A 25136-nucleotide genomic window follows, 5' to 3' on the forward strand; every position below is an offset into this window, starting at 1 on the left:
AAATAAGATTCTTTTTTAAAAACTTTTAACATTTTAAGATTGAAACATGTTTAACTTTATAACATTTTAACCTGTGCATCTGTGTTTTATTTGTGTGTATGTGTCTAAAATGACTATATTTAGAGATAATTGTACATGTTGAATGTTTATATGTCCATTTGTTGTGTGTATAAAAGTTAACTTACATATTTACATTCACACAATATGTAGACACATAACACCACATACTGTAGATATAAACTGAAAAGCAGGTGGGATCATGCACGAACATCTTCATTACTCTATATGTGTGTTTGCATGTGTGTTTTTGAGTTGGTATTATAAGGAAATGTGTGTGTGGGGGTGTGTTTTTTGACTCCACCTTTTGACTTCTTCCTCTGTGGACTAAACCAGTTCCTTTTTAAGTGAAACTCCATTTTGTGGAATAAGGAAGTAAATCATTGGCAGGAGAAAAACACAGTAAGTATGTAAATGTAAAGCTCTAATATGTGAATGTTGTGAATGTGCACTAGATGAAGAACAGTTCAGTTGATTTGTACTGAAGTTGTAACTTCCACAGTTTACTGTAGGAGCTGATTTCCCTGTAAGTGAAGCGTGTGATGATACAGGGTTAGATTTAACACCGCCATGTTGGAGTGAAGTAAATATGTGTCCTGCAGTGTTTCTCTCTCTAATGAAGCGCTGGAGCGTCAGGCGTCTCTTCCAATTGGGGAAAATCGCTAGTTCTTTTAAAATGGTGTCACTGGGCTCAGTGCTTCATTTGGAAATCTGCAACTTTTGTAGAATCGCTAGTTCTTTGGGCTGCAAACAGCCGTCACTAAACTACGCCACGTCTTTCAGAAGACGCCATTTTATGCTCCTCCACTCGGCCGGAAATACACTCCATATCTCAATAGCGGCATTGTGTCTTTTTCTTTCTTTTTTCCCTTTTACTGTTTGAAATGGATTTGATTTTGTTCTCGCTCCTTTCTTTGTAATTATTGTTTTTTTTATGATTGTTAATTACTATCCGACTGACCAAATAAAGGGAGTTTTTCTAAATTCTCTCTCTCTTTCACTTTCACTTTGCATGCTGAGAGTGTGGGGAATGGTGAGAGGAGCGCCTTGAATTAAGTGTATTTCGATATTTTCTCTTTTTCTTTCTTTAATATTTCATTTCTGTGTGCATGTGTGCTTTCTTGTCTTAACATTAGACTTGGTGGAGGCTGTTCTTATGTTGAGTAAGTAGTGTTAGTTTAGTGAAACTTCGTGGCGGATGGAGGAGATGGAGTCTCACCCGAGTGGGTCTGAAGGAAATTAAAGATTTATTGGAAAGACAGTCAGTTGAGGTTCAGAATTTCTTTCCAGATGTTGACTGATTTCTGAAATCAGTCATTAAAATACAGAAGACTGCTAGTTTTGATGAATTAAGCAAAAGGAAAATATTTAGACTGAAAAAAAATTGTGACAAAAGTAAGAAGAGGAAAGATGTTGGTGAAAAAGTTTTCAAAATAATGGCAAAGTCATAAAGTCTACCCTGCTCTGTTCTTCTCTTTTCTCCTGCTGTCTGTCTTCCTCTCTTCTCCCTTTCCATGGAGAGCCTAAAGATAGGAACAATTCATAATAATGGAAGGAGGGATTACAGAAAAAGGGCAGTTCTATATGAATGCATTTAAAATAAAAAGATTGTCACTTTTCTGCAAGAAACTCATAGTGATATAGCTAATGAAGTAGAAGGGAAAATGTGGTGGGAAGGTAAAATCTTTCTACGTCATGGCACCAACCTTAGTGGAGGTGTTGCAATTCTGTTCTCAAAGAAGCTCAGTGTGACTCTTTTATCTTCATATGAGATAGAAAAGGGCTGAGTTTTGGTTGTGCATGTGGAGTTAATGGGATTCCCTTTTCTTTTCATTAATGTTTACGCACCAAATAACAGAACAGAAAGGGTGAAGCTATTCACAAAATTACAAAGTGTTTTAGGAAAACGCGATGGTGCATGTATAGTTCTCGGGAGTGACTGGAATTGTACTCTAGATCATACTCTAGACAGGAATGGAGAAGAACCTTGTCCTTCATCTGCTAATTCATTAAGAAATGTCATTAGAAAGTATGACTTGTTTGATGTATGGAGAGTGGAACACCCAGTAGCGAGGCAGTACACATGGGTTAAAGCCTCCCATGATCATATTAGTGCTGCAAGGCTAGATCAATTTTATCTTAGTAAAAATAGTAGTAGCCGAGTTTTGAAGGCTAATATTTTTCCAAATGGATTTACCGATCGTTATTTATGTACGATTGGTGTAAGCTTTAAAAAGTCACAGCGCTCTAGTTATTATTGGCATTTTAATCTTAAGCTTTTACACAATACTTTATTTTGTGAAAAGTTGGGGTTATTTTGGTCTAGGTGGCAGGAATGAAAAAATGATTATGAAGATTTAGTGCAATGGTGGGAGGTGGGGAAAGCTCAAATAAGAATATTTTGTCAGAACTATACAGCTCACTCAAGTAGTCTTGTTAAGAGCACTGTCAAAGAACATGAGAAAGAAATTAGTGAAATTGAAGACAGATTGATGATAATTCTGATAAAGTGGAAAAATTAGGAGAAAAGAGGAAAGCTTTGGCATCTCTGTTTCACGAGCAAGCAAAATGATCTTTAATTAGGGCTCGTTTTTCTTCTTTAAGGAAAATAGTTGCTCCTAGCTCTTTTTTTTTCAATTTGGAGCAAAAACAAGGAGAAGTAAAATGTATGCTTCACTTGAAACACTTGAAATCTAATCCAAAAGAAATGAGAAAACTTGCAAAAGACTTTTTCACCGACTTGTTTAAAGCAGGAGAGTGCGATATTAATTTCATGGATGATCTACTAAGAGACCTGCCAAAGTTGATGAACTGCTGACCAGTTGCAGAAGAGCAGTTTTGCTTTATTACCCAAAAAAAGAGACCAGTAGCAATACTGTGCACAGACTACAAAATCCTTGCTAAGTGCCTTTCATATAGATTAAAAAAGCTTTTAGAATATGTTATTAATGATTATCAGACCTATTGTGTGCCAAACAGGACAATAATGGATCATATTTTTCTTGTAAGTGATGTGATAAATATAGCTAATAATGATAATGAAGATCCGGATTTGATTCAGTCTATCAAGCTCTATTAAGAAATAAGGGCTCTTAACTAAATTCCCCCTTAAATACAAGCTAAAATAAGATTCCCTTTTTTTTTTTTTTTTTTAACTTTTAACATTTTATGATTGAAACATGTTTAACTTTCTAACATTTTAATCTGTGCATCCGTTTGTGTGTATAATTTATTTGTGTGCATGTGTCTAAAATGACTATATTTAGAGATAAGTGTACATGCTGAGTGTTTATATGTCCATTTGTTGTGTGTGTATAAGTTAACTTACATATTTACATTCACACAATATGTAGACACATAACACCACATACTGTAGATATAAACTGAAAGCAGGTGGGATCATGCACGAACATCTTCATTACTCTATATGTGTGTTTGCATGTGTGTTTTTCAGTTGGTATTATAAGAAAAAGTGTGTGTATGTGTGGTTGTGTGTGTTCTTTGACTCCACCTCCTGATTTCCTCCTCTGTGGACTAAACCAGTTCCGGTTTAAGTGAGACTCCATTTTGTGGAATAAGGAAGCAAATCATTGGCAGGAGAAAAACACAGTAAGTATGTAAATGTAAAGCTCTAATATGTGAATGTTGTGAATGTGCACTAGATGAAGAACAGTTCAGTTGATTTGTACTGAAGTTGTAACTTCCACAGTTTACTGTAGGACCTGATTTCCCTGTAAGTGAAGCGTGTGATGATACAGGGTTAGATTTAACACCGCCATGTTGGAGTGAAGTAAATATGTGTCCTGCAGTGTTTCTCTCTCTAATGAAGCGCTGGAGCGTCAGGCGTCTCTTCCAATTGGGGAAAATCGCTAGTTCTTTTAAAATGGTGTCACTGGGCTCAGTGCTTCATTTGTAAATCTGCAACTTTTGTAGAATCGCTAGTTCTTTGGGCTGCAAACAGCCGTCACTAAAACACGCCATGTCTTTCAGAAGATGCCATTTTATGCTCCTCCACTCGCCCGTAAATACACTCCATCTCTCCATAGAGGCATTGTGTCTTTTTTTCTCTTTTACTGTTTGAAATGGATTTGATTGTTTTTCTTGCTCCTTTCCTTGTAACTATTGTTTTTTTTTATTATTGATAATTGTTATCTGAATGATCAAATAAAGAGAGTTTTTAAATTCATATTCTCTGTCTCTCTCTCTCTCTCTGTGTGTGCGTGTGCGTGTGCGTGTGTGTGTGTGTGTGTAGGTTTACAGGTGTAATCTGTAGGAGGAGACATGACCTCCAAAATGAGTGTGTCTGTGAAACAGGACTTAAAGAAAGATGAGAGGTGAGTGAAGGGTGTGACTCAGTGAAAAACAGAAATGTTCTCACATTCACCAACACTAAACAGATCAGACTCTGATGTGTTTCTGTGAAAAGTGACTAGTGAATAGTTTAATTCAGCTTTGTCTCAAGATGTTCAAAACCAGCTGATGATTAGTAACATTAAGCTACTGAGCAACACGTCTAACCCCAAGTTGTCCCTGTAGCTGGATAAAGTATGAAGGTTAAAGAATCGTATCAGTGTTAATAAGGAATATCATCAGATTTTAACTACAGCTGAATTATTCAGTATTGCTGCAGAACATTAATAATGATGCAGTGGTTGTGTGTGTTTAGTCTGATTCAGGGTGAGAGATCAGACTCACCTGAACCCAGCTGTGTGTCCATGAAGAGTGACGCGTCAATGAATCCTCCAATACGCTTCAGAGACAGTGACAGTATGACTGATCTGAGGTGAGGACATAGGTGCTGTATATGGGGAGCACTGAGTTATTCATTATTTATTTAATTTATTAAATTATTCAAATTTTAATAATGTATTAAATAATTGTATAGTTTTATTTCTTTAACTTCATACACATAATCCAGCTTCAGTGAGCATACAAGTTTTACATTACACATTTTAAACAACACTGTTTCCTTCTATGCCAAAGATCATTACAGAGAAAGAGATCAGACTCACCTGAACCCAGCTGTGTGTCCATGAAGAGTGACGCGTCAATGAATCCTCCAATACGCTTTAGAGACACAGACTGTGCTACTGATCTGAGGTGAGGACAGTTTAATGTATGAGTGCAGTGTTTTATCACTCACACTCTCATAATCAAACATCTCTCAAATATCTGTGTGTTCACTGCTTTGTGTTTGTAGTTATGAATATAATTTATAGTCCTTGTTAAACTTTTAACAAGTGTTTTGTTTGTTCATAGACCGCAGATGAATAAATCAGAACTCCCTGAGAAGAGTCATTTGGAGGCCATATTCAAGGTGTGTGTGTGTGTGTAACTTTTACTAATCCCAGCATTTTAATTAATATCTCTATCTGTCTGCTGCCAGAGATTTGAGTAATCATTACACCTATTCCACTCTCACTGCAATGTGACGGAACAAAATACTGAGCAACACTAAGAGAGAACACGAGTGTATTGTGTTTTCCTCATTGGTTTCAAACACATAGAAATGCTAAATGACTGACCTTCATTATTTTGCTCGTCTGTGCCCTCAGCTGAAACCAGTTTGTCTGGATGCCACCTATTGAACAGGCCTGGAATACACGATTTTAAAATCCCAAAGCTGTATTTAGTGCAAAACTTTTTATTTATTGCATCTGCTTGTAGAAGTTTTATGATTAATTATAGAAAAACGTAGTTTAATATTTTCAGTAATATAAAGTTTTCATTAATGAACACACACTGATAACACATTATAGTGTTTTTGTATTTTTTTTTCTTTCTGTTTCAAATCAGGATCTGGAGCACAAAGTCATCAGTCTGTTAAAGAATGAGCTGAAGAGATTTAAGAAGCTCCTGAGTCCAGATTACCCAGCATGCTCTGAGAGGGAGGTGGAGGATGAGGAGGATCAGAGCAGTGTCAGAGAGGGAGCGCTGAAGATCACACTGCACGTCCTGAAGAACATGAACCACACAGATCTCGCTAACACACTGCAGAACAGTAAGAGCTCATGGGGTTATAACATCACTGTAACTATAGAGGAAGGAAACTGCTCTAAATTTATTAAACACATCATAATGATGTGCTTTTATCAACAGAATATAATAAGAGATCAGTACTGACATTACATATGCTATACAGATATGAAAATATCAATAGTCAACAGAGAGGATCATAGAGTTTACATTATATTCTTCTTTTCATCAGAACTCGTCTCTGTGTACCATCGAAAACACAAATCCAAACTGAGAGAGAAATGTAAAAGAATTAATGAAGGAATCTCACAGCATGGAAGCTCAGCACTTCTGAATGAGATCTACACAGATCTCTACATCACAGAGGGTGGGAGTGGAGATGTCAGTAATGAACATGAGGTGAGACAGATTGAGACAGCGTCCAGGAGACCAGCAACACAGGAGACACCCATCAAATGTAATGAGCTCTTTAAAGACAAGTCCATCAGAAGTGTGCTGACTAAAGGAGTTGCTGGAATTGGAAAAACAGTCTCTGTGCAGAAGTTCATTCTGGACTGGGCTGAAGGAAAAGCAAATCAGGACGTCACCTTCATGTTTCCACTTCCCTTTAGGGAGCTGAATTTGATGAAGCAGAAAAATTTCAGTCTGATGAATCTTCTTCAAAACTTTTTCCCAGAAATAAAAGAACTACAATTAATAGACTGTAATGTTCACAAAGTGATATTCATCTTTGATGGTCTGGATGAGTGTCGACTTCCTCTAAATTTCCAGAACAATGAGAGGTTGTATGATGTGACAGAGTCAGCCTCAGTGGATGTGCTGCTGACAAACCTCATCAAGGGGAATCTGCTTCCCTCTGCTCTCCTCTGGATAACCTCTCGACCTGGAGCAGCCAATCAGATCCCTCCTGTGTGTGTAGACCAGGTAACAGAGGTACGAGGGTTCAGCGATCCTCAGAAAGAGAAGTACTTCAGGAAGAGGATCAGTGATCAGAGCCTGGCCAATAAAATCATCACACACATGAAGTCTTCAAGAAGCCTCTACATCATGTGCCACATCCCAGTCTTCTGCTGGATTTCAGCCACTGTTCTAGAGAGAATGTTGGGTGAAGCAGAGAGTGGAGAGATCCCCAAGACTCTGACTCAAATGTTCACACACTTCCTGATCTTTCAGATCAAACACAAGGACCAAAAGTACCGTCAGAAATGTGACCCTGATCCTCAGAAGACCAGAGAGAGTATCCTGGCACTGGGAAAACTGGCTTTCCAACAGCTGGAGAAAGGAAACCTGATCTTCTATGAGGAAGACCTGAGAGAGTGTGGCATTGATGTCAGAGAAGTGTCAGTGTACTCAGGAGTGTGTACCCAAATCTTCAGAGAGGAGTTTGGGCTTCACCTGGGGAAGGTGTTCAGCTTTGTACATCTGAGTGTTCAGGAGTTTCTGGCTGCTTTATATGAATTTCTCTCTTTCATTAACAAAAAGAATGCAACACATCAAACCTGGTTTGGTCTTTTAACCAAATCAAACATGTCTGATTTCCTGAGGAGTGCAGTGGACAAGGCCTTACAGAGTGAGAATGGACACCTGGACCTTTTCCTCCGCTTCCTTCTGGGTCTCTCACTGGAGTCCAATCAAACTCTCTTACGAGACCTAATTCCCCAGACAGGAAGCAGCTCTCACAACAAACAGGAAACAGTCGAGTTCATCAAGAAGAAGATCAGGGAGAATCCATCTCCAGAGAAATCCATCAATCTGTTTCACTGTCTGAATGAACTGAATGATGATTCTCTAGTACAGGAAGTACAGCATTACCTGAAAAGTAAAGATGACAATCGTCTCAGTGGAGTCAGACTCTCTCCTGCTCAGTGGTCAGCTCTGGCGTTTGTGTTGCTGAACTCAGACGAGAATCTGGATGAGTTTGATTTGGAGAAATATGACAGATCAGAGAAATGTCTTCTGAGGCTGATGCCCGTGGTCAAAGCATCCAGAAAAGCTGAGTGAGTAATTTTAAAATTATTTCATAAATCTATTACTAACTACCTAAATGTAGTATTTATTATTTTAAATGAACACTAATGATGCTGCACTGATTAGGATAATGCTTATCATTAATTACTCTAATCAGTTCACTGTTATTCTGTATGTAAGGAGAATGAGGAGCTTATTGAAGAGAGCATCATTAAATAAATAGTTATTTTTCTCTTTGGTTAAGTGCTTTTTTCTGCTTAACTTTGTACATTTAAATATCAAATTTAATTACTGAGGGAAAATAAGATTGTTTTAACTTTATTCAGCACTCAATGGCATATTCATTTAAAAACACAAAACAATCAAAATAAGGTATAAAATGTGCATAAAATATATAGATCTAAGATACATCATAACAGTAAAAAAGAGAAAAATATTAATTTCTTGGGAAAAACATGACAGAAAAGTCAGATTTCAACCCATTAAACAAACGTTGGCTTGAAATGTGATAATACATAATTAGTACATATATACAGTTAATTTAATTGATAAAAACACAAATATTCATACACTGTTTTAACTGCAGGTCTGGACTGCATGATATAGCATGAATATTGTATTTTATAGTGAAAAACTCAATCCTAGAAAATCTGCAGACCCAGATGGTTTAGATGCTTACTTCTTAAATCTCCTGCTGCTAAAAGGCGGAGAACCCTGTCATCTTAATAACTATAGGCCTACACCCAAATGATCAGCTCTTGCCCAAACACTAGAACTTTTAATAAGCGAACAATTAAAGGAACATTTATAGAGTGAATACATGACTACATGAATACCAGTCTGCTTTTAGAAAACGCCATAGCACAACTACTGCTGCTGTGAAAGTAGTTAATGATATTGTCACGGCCTTAGACGAGAAACAACACTGTGTTTGACTTTTCATTGATATGTGGAAGGTGTTTGATAGCGTTGACCGTTCTATTCTGCTGCAGAGGTTGACTGACTCAGTGCTGTCCAGTCGAGCTGTTACTTGGTTTTCACATTATTTGTTGGATAGGACTCTGTGTTCAGGCTGATGGTTTGTTTTCTAATGTGTTGTCTATCCATAAAGGGGTGCAACAGTGGGACCACTTTTATTCTTTATTTATATAAATCATTTAGGAAGAAAAGTTGATTATGCAAATATGCACTTTTATGCTGATGATATGATGTTATTTATTGCTGTGCTCCTGTTTTTGCTGAAGTGATAAATAAACTTCAGAAAGCTTTTAAGGAAATAGAATCCCAATTCAAATCATTAAAATTATTTCTAAATGCAGATAAAACTAAAATGATGGTCTTTACAATGACACATGCATCTCTCTAATTTAACACATTCCATTCTTAATGGGAAGAAAATTCATTCAAACCCTGTCCCTTTTTACATTTCCATGTTTTTACCAGTGTTGCCAACTTAGCGACTTTGTTGCTAGATTTAGCGACTTTTCAGACGCCTTTAGCAACTTTTTTCCAAAAAAGCGACTAGCGACAAATCTAGCGACCTTTTGGACGAACCTTAGCAACTTTCCAAATGTCACCAGTACTGTCCTGCGCGAGCACGAGGTCTTGCTTCCCTGCTGCAGTCACACCCCTCTGTGCGTCTGCTCTGTTCAGTGAGTGGCTGAGAGACGAGCAGCGCATTCCGTTGACCGCACAGCAGCTGACATAGATGTGAATGAACTGCGCATGTGCACGCTGTGTTGCCACAGACCAATCACTTACCAGCTTCTCCTTTGTATTAAATTTGAAAGATTATTGTGACCGTTTATTCTTGTCATGCGCTTATATTACTCACTACCACAGGGCTTTAGTTCATTCCAGTTTTTAATCTCACTGAATTCAGATAGTTTATCTACAGACTCTACACTGTACTTATTCCAACACAACAATAAACTTCATTAAACTCATATACACATATAAAAAACATATACACATAATACAAATATAAAAAGTGCATACACAATACAAATATAAATACATACACACACAGCTAGAACATTACACACATTCAAACAGTAACATGTCACACTCTAAAATATATTCCCAAAACTATAGAAAAGAATGGGAGCTGATCCCTGAATTTAAGGGGTGGCTGAAGCTCTATGTGGCAATGACACAAGGGCTTACTGTCTGTACTGCAAGACAGAATTTTGTGCCGAGTTATCTCACATTAAAAAGCATGCATCAACTCAGAAGCACAATGAAAAGTCCAAGCCTTATAATCAAGCCAAGCAATCTACATTGCCATTTTGTCCAAAAAACACTGACTCTTTAAAACAGGCAGAGGCAACAATGGCAATGGCTATAGCAGAGCACCGCTCCATTCTCTCTTGTGACCACATTGGTAAAGCATGCAAAGCTGCTTTTCCAGATTCCAGTGCAGCCAAACATTTTCGGATGCACCGTACCAAGTGTACTGAAATGATCCATGGGGTGTTGGCACCATATTTCCTTAAAAGATTGGTGGCTGATATTGGTGACAGCAAACACAGCCTCCTTCTTGATGAAAGCACTGATGTAAGTGTCTCAAAGTACCTTGGGATTGTAATTCGGTATTTTAGTGAGGACAAGGCAAATGTGGTGGCTACCTACCTAGGCCTTGTTGAGCTGGAGGGAGGGGATGCTAGAACAATAGCCAGAGCAGTTCTAGATTTTCTTGGGAAGTGTGGTCTCAAGAGGGAGAACTTGCTTGGCTTTGGCACAGATAATGCATCTGTAATGACAGGAGTGTACAATGGTGTGCACAAAATTCTGAGGGAGGAGAGTGACTTAAAACATCTAGTCCTTATCCGCTGTGTGTGTCACTCCCTACAGTTAGCTGTAAGCTCTGCCTCCAAAAACACTCTTCCACGTAGCGTGGAATGTCTTGTTAGAGAAACCTATAATTGGTTCTCTATTTCTCCAAAGCGCAGAGAGGCATACAAGGCCGTCTATCAGACAATAAACTGTGGGGAGAAGCCTTTACTGATAACAAAGGTCTGTGCCACACGCTGGCTTTCCATAGAGCCTGCTGTGTCCAGAATCCTGGATCAGTGGGAGGAGTTAAAATTGCATTTCAGTCTCACCATGTTGAGTGAGCACTGTTACATGGCAGATGTTCTACATTCCATGTACAGTGACCCACAGAACCTCCTGTATCTCACTTTTTTAAAATCTATAATTAGTGAGGTGCAGTTTGCTGTTAAGGCTTTTGAGGGGGAACAGTCGGATCCGCTCAAGCTGCTTGACTGTATAATGAGGCTTATAAAGTCTGTCTGCAGCAGAGTCATTAATCCGATGGCAAAAATTGATGTCCTTAAAGAGCCAATAGAGGGACACATTTCTCCCAAACCATACCTTGGCTATATATTTGAGTCCAAGGCAGCACAGCTGAACCTCTCTCCCGAGGAGGAGGACTGTGTGCGAAGAAGGTGTGTGAACTACACCATCTCCTTAGCAAATGAATTGAGAGCAAGGCTCCCAGATAATATGGAGATACTGCAGCACATGTCTTTGTTCCATGTGGAGGAGACACTAAACCACAACAAGAGCCTTACAGACATGGCAAAACTTGCAGACCTGTTAGGATATTGCCCGGCCACAACTGATAAAACTATTAATCAGTGGAGGTCTATTCACCTTCAGAAATGGGAGGAAACAACAAACACTTTGGCATTCTGGGCTGAATTTAAGAAGTATAGAGCTTCAGCAGGCATAAACCCATATGAAGACTTGGCTTCTGTTGCAGTTTCTGTCCTCTCCCTCCCACACTCAAATGCTGAGGTAGAGAGGCTGTTCAGTCAAATGGGTGTCATTACAAACAAACTCAGGAACCGCATGTCCCTGCAGACCCTCAGCTCTATTCTGTATATTAGATATGGTTTGAGGTTGGCTGGAGATGCATGTTATGAGCACAAACTGCCTGATAAAGTGCTGCAGCTCTTTGGCACTTCAGCTGCCTATTAATTTAAGTCCTGTCCAGGTTCTAGCTCATCCTCTGCATCCAATATCACCCCACAGGAGGAGAGCACTGAGGGTATGGATCTTGTGGATGATGACGAATTCTGTCTCAGCATTCTCATGGAGTGATCTGGAATCAGAATCACAAAAGTTGTTAAATAGTGTTTTTTTGTTTCACATACAATGAATTTGTTTTGGTTTTGTGAGGCAGGCTGACTTAAAAAAAAATAAATAAATAAAATTTTAAATCTTTTTCATTTCCTATGTATGTAATGTTCATTATCTCCGTTCAGTTGAATTATCATATTATAATAATAGAGTATTTGAGCATAGATTGACTCCATTTTATGACAATTTCAATCTGTTGATTAAAATGCAGTTTTGTTAGTATTCACATTTTTTGTAAATATGCACATAGTTCGTTTGTAAATGTGCACAGTATTTTATTATAATATTATTATTATTATTATTATTATTATTTTGTAAATATGCACATAGTTTGTTTGTAAATATGCAAATAATTGAACCAAAGGTTTCTCCTCTAGGGGCAGATGATCACTAACGTCCCTGACTGAAACTGAATATCATTGTTGTGACTTGTAGCCTACACTGTGAGAGAACAAGCAAAATATTGTGTGGCAGAACACATTCTCTGAGTTCTCATTGTCCACGTAAACAGAACTGATAATATCACAGCACATATGCTGTCTTTAACTTACATGTAGAGTGGTTTTTGTCCAACGACGTCGTGGTTCACCGGAATTTTATCAGTGCTGTGGAAGTAACTTCTGGTTAACATGTAGTAAGTTCTGTTTCGGTGACTGACAGAAAATATGTAATTGAGAACAGCTTTACTGGACATTCGGCTATATATTTATATTAAATTAGTGAGCACGGATTAGGGGAGAAAACAGTTATGAAGTGCCGACATTACGCAGCGGCAGAGTGCAGATACGACGTGATGACGTCATTAATATGCTAATGACGCATGACGACATTTAGCGACATTTAGCTACTTTCCATTGAAAATAGTTGGCAACGCTGGTTTTTACATTTCCATGTTTTTACATTGACTTTGTGCTGCTCTGTGTGACATTACATCCTGCTGATGTTTACACACTGCACTGATTTTATGCCTTGATTTTGTGAGTGAACCAGAATCATGAAAATCTGGCTTTAATCTGAGGTTTGTGGTTGTCAGAGGCATCTTGAAGACCAGTTATGTTAAGCTTGGTTGTTCGTCACAACCTTGCGATCACTTTATACAGCCGACAAAATCTACTAGACATTAAACTTCCATCTGCTACCATCAGAGACACTCCGGTCCTCGGACTCAGGTGAGCGGCCAGTCCGACAGCAGGAGCCCGTCGCCGGCGTCGCGAACGTAAACAAAGCCGGGGTAAGCGGGGCGGCCTGCGGGCTAAAGCTAAAGCTCAACCCGCATCGTCCAACGCTACCGAGCATCTTCCCTGCCACTGTACGGTCTCTGGCTAATAAGATCGAGGAAATACGGCTATTTCCATGATTCCCAGCGAGTCGCCATGTCACATGACAACCAAACACCGATCCCTTTACGAAAACACAACCAAAGAGAAAACTCACACAGAGACAAAAGTTCCAGACATAAAGCTAAACAGGTTCACAACGTAACTGTTGTTACAAAATGCTTCCCAAATGCTTATAAATCTCATACTGTGGACATGTCACTGACAAAACGGCTTATATTAGTCACAAGAAAAAACTGAAATAGTGATGAATAATGATGATGAATAGTGAATAACAGAATAATGGACTGCCATCTTTGTTATCTTTTCTATAGAAGTCTACATACACACACATGCCAGTGTAGCATATAGGATTTATTGTTTATTTGTCTCTGTATGCCACAGTTTTAAACTTGGACTCCAACAATTCACATGTGGTTAAAGTGCACATTCTCAGAGTTTAATCAGTGGTATTTTTATACGTTTATGCTTTACCATGTAGAAATTACAGCACTTTCTATACATTTCCCTCCATTTCCATAATGTTTGGGACGTAGGGCTTCACAGGTGTTTGTGATTTACTCAGGTGTGTTTGATTATTTCATTAGTGCAGGTACAAGAGAGCTTTTAGGATGTATTAAAAAGTGCTTAATTTCTAAAAGGATAAACATTATATTTGTATGTGTTTGTGTTTGAGATGTCAGTGTTCTGATATATCATCATTTCTCTCCCAGGCTGCGTGACTGTAATCTCACAGAGGAAAGCTGTAGAGCTCTGTCCTCAGTTCTCAGCTCAAACTCCTCCAGTCTGAGAGAACTGGACCTGAGTTACAATAACCTGCAGGATTCAGGAGTGAAGCTGCTCTCTGCTGGACTGGAGAATCCACACTGTACACTGGAGACACTGAGGTCAGATCATCACTTTCACACTGTGGATCCTGCATTTGTGTCATATGGCTGTTTTAGATTAATAAAATGTTGTCTGTCCTGGAGCACAATTTTAATAGAGCAGCAATAACTGCTATAGTTTTCCAGATTCAAAAATAACAAACAGTGAAATAGACGTGTAACAATCTGGATTTACTTCTGGCTTTCATACACACACTTCATGGGCTGTGAAGCATTGTGTGTGTGTGTGTGTGTGTGTGTGTGTGTGTGTGTGTGTGTGTTGATCTATAAATGTTGATCTCTCTACAGGCTGGAACGCTGCAGTATTACAGGTGAAGGTTGTGCTGCTCTGGTTTCAGCTCTGAAGTCAAACACCTCATCACACCTGAGAGAACTGAATCTGAACCTCAATAAACCAGGAGAATCAGGAGTGAAGCTGCTCTCTGATCTACTGAAGGATCCACACTGTAAACTGGAGACACTACAGTGAGTTACTGACTGAAACACACACACACACACACACAGTAACAGTGATTTTTACTGATTATGCAGTTTAATCATTTCTGTTTGTTTTATAGTTTAATATGTGTATTCGGGGCTCTGAATATAAATACTGTACTTTACACACACACACACACACACACACACACACACACACACAGTGTTTACACTGATTTTTCTTGTGAGGAATCTGATGACTGATTTATTTGCTAGCTAACTGTACTGAATATTTATATTTATATTTATTAGCTAGCTAACTGTACTGAATATTTAGATTTATATTTATTAGCTAGCTAACTGTACTGAATATTTATATTTATTAGCTAGCTAACTGTACTGAATATTTATATTTATATTTATTAGCTAGCTAACTGTACTGAATATTTAGATTTATATTTATTAGCTAGCTAACTGTACTGAATATATATATTTATATTTATTAGCTAGCTAACTGTACTGAATATTTATATTTATATTTATTAGCTAGCTAACTGAACTGAATATTTATATTTATATTTATTAGCTAGCTAACTGAACTGAATATTTATATTTATATTTATTAGCTAGCTAACTGTACTGAATATTTATATTTATATTTATTAGCTAGCTAACTGTACTGAATATTTATATTTATATTTATTAGCTAGCTAACTGTACTGAATATTTATATTTATATTTATTAGCTAGCTAACTGAACTGAATATTTATATTTATTAGCTAGCTAACTGAACTGAATATTTATATTTATTAGCTAGCTAACTGAACTGAATATTTATATTTATATTTATTAGCTAGCTAACTGTACTGAATATTTATATTTATATTTATTAGCTGGCTAACTGTACTGAATATTTATATTTATATTTATTAGCTAGCTAACTGTACTGAATATTTATATTTATATTTATTAGCTAGCTAACTGTACTGAATATATATATTTATATTTATTAGCTAGCTAACTGTACTGAATATTTATATTTATATTTATTAGCTAGCTAACTGTACTGAATATATATATATATTTATATTTATTAGCTAGCTAACTGTACTGAATATTTATATTTATATTTATTAGCTAGCTAACTGTACTGAATATTTATATTTATTAGCTAGCTAACTGTACTGAATATATATATTTATATTTATTAGCTAGCTAACTGTACTGAATATTTATATTTATTAGCTAGCTAACTGTACTGAATATTTATATTTATATTTATTAGCTAGCTAACTGTACTGAATATTTATATTTATTAGCTAGCTAACTGTACTGAATATTTATATTTATATTTATTAGCTAGCTAACTGTACTGAATATTTATATTTATTAGCTAGCTAACTGTACTGAATATATATATTTATATTTATTAGCTAGCTAACTGTACTGAATATTTATATTTTCCTTCTGAAACAGCGAATATAGCAAATGTTACAGATTGAACAATCGAATATGTCTGTATGTTTCCTGCTCAAAAGCAAATACTTGTATATACAGTATAACTCATTTAGAATAAGAAGTGTGATCAGGACACGTATCTGAAGTTTTATTTTATTTTTATGGAATGAAGCTGGTAGTCTAGGGTAAAATGAATGCAAATTAATGCACCTTCATTTTAATTTGACTTTTGATTTTGACCTTTTTGATATTTTGACTCCTGGAACATTTTTTGTAAGGCCTGTTGTTCTAAAACATAATAATAATAATCTTTGTTTCTTTAGAAGTATTGTTTCCTGTGGAAAAATGAAGATCAGTTTGATAACTCTATTATTTTAGTAATTGAATCTGCGTTACAAAATAAGGGTCGTTTATTTATGTTCTGAAAAATGGCTGTTCAGTGGTGTAGATATATGCACTTTGATTTGCACTACATAATTTATAGAGTTGTTTGTTCTCATCGTTCTGAGTGTATTTTTGCAAATACTTTTTTGGAGACCTGTTTTATCTACTTTCATACTAGAGATTTCTTTCTCTTTTCATGTCTCTATCTATAATTTCTTTTAATACAAGAGGGTTAAGAAACCTTACAAAAAGGAAAGCAATTTTTTTCTATCTTAAACAGTTTAAAACGGACTTTTGTTTCTTGCAAGAACGTCATTCCACCAAAGATGATTGTAACTTTTGGAGATCTCAGTGGGGGTTAGATTTATGGACGGCTCATGGAACAAGTCATTCAGCTGGTGTTTGCATCCTTAAACATCAGTTTAATGGGAAGATTGTACGCTCTGATTGTGACCCAAATGGCCGTTATATTTGCCTTGTAATAGAAATTTCAAATTTACTGTGTATTATTGTTAATATTTATGGTTTTAATCGACAAAAAGAGAAGGAAAAACTTATTGATCAAGTGGAAGAACAGGTTTTGAATTTACTAACCAAATACCCAAATCCTTTTTTAATTTTTGGAGGGGACTTTAATGTGGCTTTGGATAACATCTTAGACAGATGGCCTCCAAAGTCACCTGATAATTCAAATCTTTATTTAAAGACGTTCATGGAACGATTTTCTTTAGTTGACAGCTGGAGAGAGACTCATCCTTCTCAAAAACGTTTTACACGGTGCAATAATTCTCTTTCAAAGCAGTCTCGAATCGACTTGTGGCTTATCTCTAGAGATTTAAGTAATACTATGTCTGACATTATTCCATCACCACTTTCTGATCACAAATGCATCTCTGTATTTATTCCTTTTTCAGATACTGCTAATGCACATAGAACTACTTCCTATTGGAAACTAAATGTTTCATTGCTTAATTATAAAGACGTAAAGGAAAAAATAGATTTTATAATTTGCAGTTATTGGAAAAAAGCAAATAAAGAAAATAATTTTGGTAGTCATTGGGAGTTAACAAAATATGAAATCGGTGAATTTTTACGAACATTTAGCAGTAAACTGGCGAAAAAGAAAAAAAATGATGAAAGTATTATAATATACAAAATTTCAGATCTTCTGTCTAAATCTGTTATCTGATGCTGAAAACGTTGAACTTGCCCATTACCAAAATATATTAGATGAGTTTTACAAACAAAAAGCTGAGGGAGCATCTGTTAGATCACGGAAAAGATGGATGGAAGAAGGTGAGCAAAATTCCTCTTATTTTTTTAGATTGGAAAAGCAACAAATAAAAAAAAATCTGATTGGAAAGCTTATGATTGATGAAAGTCTCTGTGAAGACCAGAAAATCATTGCCAATTTTTGTGCCAAATTTTATAATGATTTATATACATCTAAATTTAATAAACAACATGCTCTTGATTTTTTTGAATCATTATCTTACATAAATGAATTAGTAATACTGATCAAGCTTTTTGTGATGCTCCCATTACTTTAAAAGAAGTTGAAGAAGCGATTAAATCATTAAAATTAAATAAATCTCCTGGCACAGACGGTTTCACATCAGAATTCTATCATATGTTCAGTAAAAATATAGCTCCCTTCTTGCTAAGTGTTTATAAGGAAAGTATAAATAAATCTTTTCTTCCACCTACTTTATGCCCAGGTTTGATTACTTTAATTCCCAAGCCAAATAAAAATCCTACTTTATGAGATAATTGGCGTCCAATAACATTGTTAAACCCCCGGAAAAAAGTGAATCCCTTATTAGCAAGCTGCAAACACCGCATCCGGATGGAGCTTTTATCAGTGCTGGGGATTTTAATCACAATAATTTGAGGACGGCGCTCCCCAACTTCTATCAAAACGCCTTTTCTCTGTGTGTGTGTGTGTGTGTGTGTGTGTGTGTGTGTGTGTGTGTGAGTGTGTGTGTGAGTGTGTGTGTGAGTGTGTGTGTGAGTGTGTGTGTGAGTGTGTGTGTGAGTGTGTGTGTGAGTGTGTGAGAGTGTGAGTGTGTGTGTGAGTGTGTGTGTGAGTGTGTGAGTGTGTGAGTGTGTGAGTGAGTGTGTGAGTGAGTGAGTGAGTGAGTGAGTGAGTGAGTGAGTGAGTGTGAGTGAGTGAGTGAGTGAGAGAGAGAGAGAGATGACACACACACACACACACACACAGTACACGCGAAACTTTCTAAGTAAAAGGATAAATTATATTTGTGTATGTTTGTGTTTGAGATGTCAGTGTTCTGATATATCATCATTTCTCTCCCAGGCTGTGTTACTGTAATCTCACAGAGGAAAGCTGTAGAGCTCTGTCCTCAGTTCTCAGCTCAAACTCCTCCTGTCTGAGAGAACTGGACCTGAGTCACAATTATAACCTGCAGGATTCAGGAGTGAAGCTGCTCTCTGCTGGACTGGAGAATCCACACTGTACACTGGAGACACTGAGGTCAGATCATCACTTTCACATTTTGTTTATTTGATTGTCATTATTATAGTATAAACCTAATAACAGTAAAATGTAGAGCAACAAGCCTGACGCATAACAAGAGGTTGACAAAATATTAAACATTTTACTATTTAAACCTTTCAAATATAAATTGTATTTTAAGTATCAGTGATACATTTCACTCTATACTAATGTTGGGATGGTTAATAATCAGATTAACAGAATAAACTCTGCAAATAAATAAATAAATGCAAATCTGTTCACACTAACACAGACTCCTTGAAATAATCCATACTTTCACTCTTTCATTGTGAAGTCTTGGTCCAGCATTGTGTGTGTGCTGTTTGATTGTTGCTTGTTTATCTTGCTGTTTAGACTCTGCTTTGTGTATTGTTTACCCTTTTACACTGTCTAGTTAATGCCTGTGTGCTCATCACCTGACCTCTTCCTTGTTCAGTGTGTGAAGTATTGATTAGCCCTTGGGTTTAGTTCCCCTATTTGTATTTAATAAAAGCCTCTTGCACTTGCGTCCGTCTGCCTCCATAACACCAGCAATGTTTCACCTCCTGCTTCAGATCATATCATAGTACTGAAATAGCATTTTATTAAAGTAGTAAATGATCTGAGATTAAATGCTGAAGCAGATGGTGTTTTGGTACTTGTACTTTTAGTGCTTTTAGGTTTTACTGCTGCATTTACACTATAGATCACATCACACTTCTTGAACAGCTTGAGAATAGTTGGTCTTTCTGGGACTGTCTTAAACTGGATTTCTACATATTTAACTGGAAGACAATAATTTGTTATTCTAGATGAACATCAGATAAGCTTGATATTCTCTGTGTTGTACCACGAGGCTCTGTATTGGCCTAGCTTTTCTATTCTTTATTTTTATATTTTATATTCTTATGTTCCACTTTTATAGACCTAGTATATGTTGCTGCTAGGTCAGATTATTAAGAAGCATGGAGTCAGTTTGCATAGCTATGCAGATGATCCACAGTTCTACATATCTGTAAGGCCAGATATAACTAATGCTGATGAGCTTGTAACCTGTTTGTTCAGCGTTGTTGGCTAAACTATTCATGATTTTTCAAAACTAAATGAGGACAAGATTTATTGTCCAGTTTATTTCCAGTTACAAGATTTATATTAGTTTAATTCTTGATGTGCATTCTATTCTTTACACTGCTTATAAAATGTTTATATTTTACATTATTATTATTTTCTTCCTTTTGTTCCTGCTACTATTTATTTCACTATTATTATGCAACAGTTAGTTCTGATCCACTAATTTGATTGGACAGAACTTTATTCATCCCGAGGGAAATTTTTATGCCAGAGGTTGCTCATATAGATATATCACAACAATGTAGGAATAAAAGACAATATATTAATAAAGTAGTAAAATAGAAGTGAAATAGAAAAATAGAGTGAAAAGTAGAAAGTGACATTACACACGATATTGCACTTTATATTGCACATTCAAATGGTAGAATAGCAGAACAATGATAACACCCATAATGCACTGCACATTATTATTCACATTGATATAGAAAAGTAATAAATAATAACAAGAGTAATATTGTGCAATAATGCTCACTTTCACACTGTGGATACAGATTTAACAGCACACACACACACACACACACACACACACAAAGAGGGAAAAAAATATTAACATAAATTGTAGTTTTGATATTATGGGGACAAAATTAGTGTGAAACGTTTAGGTACAGATCTAAAAGTCTCCTGTCTCTCTCTCTCTCTCTCACACACACACACACACACACACACACACACACACACACACACACACACACAGTACACGCAAAACCTTCTATGTAAAAGGATAAACATTATATTTGTGTATGTTTGTGTTTGAGATGTCAGTGTTCTGATATATCATCATTTCTCTCCCAGGCTGCGTGACTGTAATCTCAGAGAGGAAAGCTGTAGAGCTCTGTCCTCAGTTCTCAGCTCAAACTCCTCCAGTCTGAGAGAACTGGACCTGAGTTACAATAATAACCTGCAGGATTCAGGAGTGAAGCTGCTCTCTGCTGGACTGGAGAATCCACACTGTACACTGGAGACACTGGGGTCAGATCATCACTTTCACATTCTGTTTATTTGATTGTCATTATTATAGTATAAACCTAATAACAGTAAAATGTAGAGCAACAAGCCTGATGCATAACAAGAGGTTGACAAAATATTAAACATTTTACTATTTAATCCTTTCAAATATAAATTGTATTTTAAGTATCAGTGATACATTTCACTCTATATTAATGCTGGGATGGTTAATAATCAGATTAAACTACAAAATAAACTCAAATATTTTACTGATTTTATTTGCAAATGCATTGTGGGTACAGAAGATCAGTTAGAGCACATGTACGCCCCCTACAGGTGCATTGTGGGTTGTCTTTAGATTAATTTATACACTAGTACAACTTAGAAAAATACTAAATCCTCAAATAGCTTGTTAATTTATGAAAGCAGCGGTCAGGTCCACATGTGCAATGCCTCGTCAAGAGAACTCCCATTTCCATGATTCCCAGCGAGTCGCCATGTCACATGACAACCAAACACCGATCCCTTTACGAAAACACAACCAAAGAGAAAACTCACACAGAGACAAAAGTTCCAGACATAAAGCTAAACAGATTCACAACGTAACTGTTGTTACAAAATGCTTCCCAAATGCTTATAAATCTCATACTGTGGACATGTCACTGACAAAACGGCTTATATTAGTCACAAGAAAAAACTGAAATAGTGATGAATAATGATGATGAATAGTGAATAACAGAATAATGGACTGCCATCTTTGTTATCTTTTCTATAGAAGTCTACATACACACACATGCCAGTGTAGCATATAGGATTTATTTTTTATTTGCCTCTGTATGCCACAGTTTTAAACTTGGACTCCAACAATTCACATGTGGTTAAAGTGCACATTCTCAGAGTTTAATCAGTGGTATTTTTATACATTTATGCTTTACCACGTAGAAATTACAGCACTTTCTATACATTTCCCTCCATTTCCATAATGTTTGGGACGTAGGGCTTCACAGGTGTTTGTGATTTACTCAGGTGTGTTTAATTATTTCATTAGTGCAGGTACAAGAGAGCTTTTAGGATGTATTAAAAAGTGCTTAATTTCTAAAAGGATAAACATTATATTTGTGTATGTTTGTGTTTGAGATGTCAGTGTTCTGATATATCATCATTTCTCTCCCAGGCTGCGTGTGTGTAATCTCACAGAGGAAAGCTGTAGAGCTCTGTCCTCAGTTCTCAGCTCAAACTCCTCCAGTCTGAGAGAACTGGACCTGAGTGACAATAAACTGCAGGATTCAGGAGTGAAGCTGCTCTCTGCTGGACTGGAGAATCCACACTGTACACTGGAGACACTGAGGTCAGATCATCACTTTCACACTGTGGATCCTGCATTTGTGTCATATGGCTGTTTTAGATTAATAAAATGTTGTCTGTCCTGGAGCACAATTTTAATAGAGCAGCAATAACTGCTATCGTTTTCCAGATTCAAAAATAACAAACAGTGAAATAGACGTGTAACAATCTGGATTTACTTCTGGCTTTCATACACACACTTCATGGGCTGTGAAGCATTGTGTGTGTGTGTGTGTGTGTGTGTGTGTGTGAGTGTGTGTTGATCTATAAATGTTGATCTCTCTACAGGCTGGAATGTTGCAGTATTACAGGTGAAGGTTGTGCTGCTCTGTTTTCAGCTCTGAAGTCAAACACCTCATCACACCTGAGAGAACTGAATCTGAACCTCAATAAACCAGGAGAATCAGGAGTGAAGCTGCTCTCTGATCTACTCAAGGATCCACACTGTAAACTGGAGAAACTACAGTGGGTTACTGACTGAAACACACACACACACACACACACACAGTAACAGTAATTTTTACTGATTATGTAGTTTAATCATTTCTGTTTGTTTTATAGTTTAATATGTGTATTCAGGGCTCTGAATATAAATACTGTACTTTACACACACACACACACACACAGTGTTTACACTGTTTTTTCTTGTGAGGAATCTGATGACTGATTCTGATAAACATTTGATCAAATCTGATCGTTCTGCTCTTTTCTCTTTCTTTACAGATGTAAGCCGCTTTAATTCTGATCTGATCTGAGTCTCACACACAGAGGATGATGAGGAGAAACTCTTACAGTACAAAGTGTTGGAAAAACATTATCATTTAGTGATAATCAGATGGTGTACAACATGTCAGCACTTCTGCTTCTCTAGTTGTTTGTAAAAATGCACCAGCTGAGATAAATAAACTTTAACTGTACAGTAATGAATCTTTTCTTATTAACAGCAAAACAGAAACTGTAAATGCACTTATAATGTCATTTAATAGTTTTGTATATACAGTATGTTCATGTTTTTCCATTTACATGTAGCAGAAGGAAACATTTATGTTTAAAACACATTATAAATATCTTATAGTATCAGTTCAATGCAGTAATTTGGTCATTGCTCAAAGTTATACACGGTTTATACACTGAGTTAAAGTAATTTGTTTCCTACTGAAGTTGTTAGAAAATTAAGATTAGAAAAGTTTAATTTAGTTGATTATGTACATAATTATGTTTCAAATTTATTAAATCGTGTGTTTATATATATTTAATTGTTTTTTATTTGTGTGTGTGTTTGCACCTGAGTCTGTATCCGTGCTGTAATATAGCGCTGTGTTTGACTTAACTTGAATGGTGAGTGTCATTTTGGCCTGGAAAAAACATGCACACCTCCATGTTCATCTTTTGTTAGCAATAAGCTAGCCAGCTAACTCTGATGAGTGATGTATATTTACCTCCTCAACACAGCACACTGTATAGTCAGTATTATAGAACATAATAACCCTCAAGGATTATTACAGAGAATCTACAAAGAATGTGTCATCATTAGCATAATGTTGAATAAATGCCTTAAATATAAAAAATTATTTAAAAATATATATAAAATACCTGCTAGAGATAGACTTTAAGCTAGCTAGCACAGTGCAGTCAAGTTTCTATGATACTGTGTGTGTTTTTAGACTTGAAATATCAATTAGCATGGTAAGTATTAATTAGCAGTATTTAAACTCATTGCTATGAATAAACCTACAGGCTTTGCTCCAACAAAAACAATGTACAGTGTGAGGCGTCATGGCAACAACAAACACGGTGAACTTATTTCCCACAAAGGTTGTAGGTCATACATCACTAATGACCCATAAATAATCTGCTTTCTTTTAACATTTTACACAATGAACAGTAAATGGCTCTGAGTCCATATAGGAGGCAGAACATGAAGACTTCATTTCTTGATTGTTAATAAGATCTGTAAGAGCATACAGTGTAGAACTGCACAAAAGTACTGCATACAACAGAACTGTGCAAAACAGAATACAAGAGATACAATACACTGTAAAAGCTCAAGTGCAATTAGAAAATTCTGTATGTATATTTTACATACATTTATTTTACAGCATCCTGATTTGAACTGGAAGTTCTGTGTACAAAAGAACAATTTAAAACAGAATATGTGCACACTGTGCATGTTAAAGTAATACATATGTAAATGAAATATATCTACTGCATTTTAGTACCAGACTACGCAATAATATCACCTAGAGCAAACTGGTTTGAACTGCAAAAAAGTGCATGAGAACTCTGATTTACAAAGCTTACTAATTTCACTTCTCCATCTAAAGGTCTTACAGGTTCACTTCAAAATCAAATGCCTTTGCTTTAGATCAAAAGAAATTTGGTTCCTTACAGTACCGTTTAAAAGACATTAAAATAAAGGATTAATTAAATGATTTCTGTTCATTTAAATGGACAGATTTCTGAAACATCTTGTGCAAAAGTTCAACCATGTAAAACCAAATTCAACAATTCTAAGAAAAATTCAAGTCTGTCAAACATCTGGTGTGAAAGTTCAACCATGCTGTTCAGCAACTCTGCCAAAAAATTCTAAT

The 25136-nt window shown here is 36.3% G+C and overlaps 1 protein-coding gene across 6 annotated transcripts; it reads left to right on the plus strand.

Moving 5' to 3' along the window:
- The first annotated feature begins 355 nt into the window (after window positions 1-355).
- On the plus strand, window positions 356-23796 carry LOC113524630 (NACHT, LRR and PYD domains-containing protein 12). Of its 6 annotated transcripts, XM_053235317.1 has the most exons (14): window positions 356-459; window positions 3512-3666; window positions 4310-4391; window positions 4724-4840; window positions 5041-5157; window positions 5317-5374; window positions 5854-6058; window positions 6266-8030; window positions 14198-14371; window positions 14660-14836; window positions 21049-21225; window positions 22376-22549; window positions 22834-23010; window positions 23269-23796. In XM_053235317.1, exons 3-14 carry the CDS (start codon window positions 4339-4341, stop codon window positions 23282-23284), a joined length of 3210 nt encoding a protein of 1069 aa, XP_053091292.1. In that variant the 5' UTR covers window positions 356-459; window positions 3512-3666; window positions 4310-4338; the 3' UTR covers window positions 23285-23796. The 6 variants fall into 6 exon arrangements, with proteins under 6 accessions (XP_053091292.1, XP_053091296.1, XP_053091295.1 ...); XM_053235321.1 differs by lacking the exon at window positions 3512-3666 and having other exon boundaries at window positions 408-459; XM_053235320.1 differs by lacking the exons at window positions 356-459; window positions 21049-21225 and adding an exon at window positions 18949-19125 and having other exon boundaries at window positions 505-3666.
- The last annotated feature ends 1340 nt before the right edge of the window (window positions 23797-25136 follow it).

The sequence above is a fragment of the Pangasianodon hypophthalmus genome, chromosome 1 (assembly GCF_027358585.1).
Source record: "Pangasianodon hypophthalmus isolate fPanHyp1 chromosome 1, fPanHyp1.pri, whole genome shotgun sequence".
In the NCBI taxonomy this organism is placed as follows: domain Eukaryota; kingdom Metazoa; phylum Chordata; class Actinopteri; order Siluriformes; family Pangasiidae; genus Pangasianodon; species Pangasianodon hypophthalmus.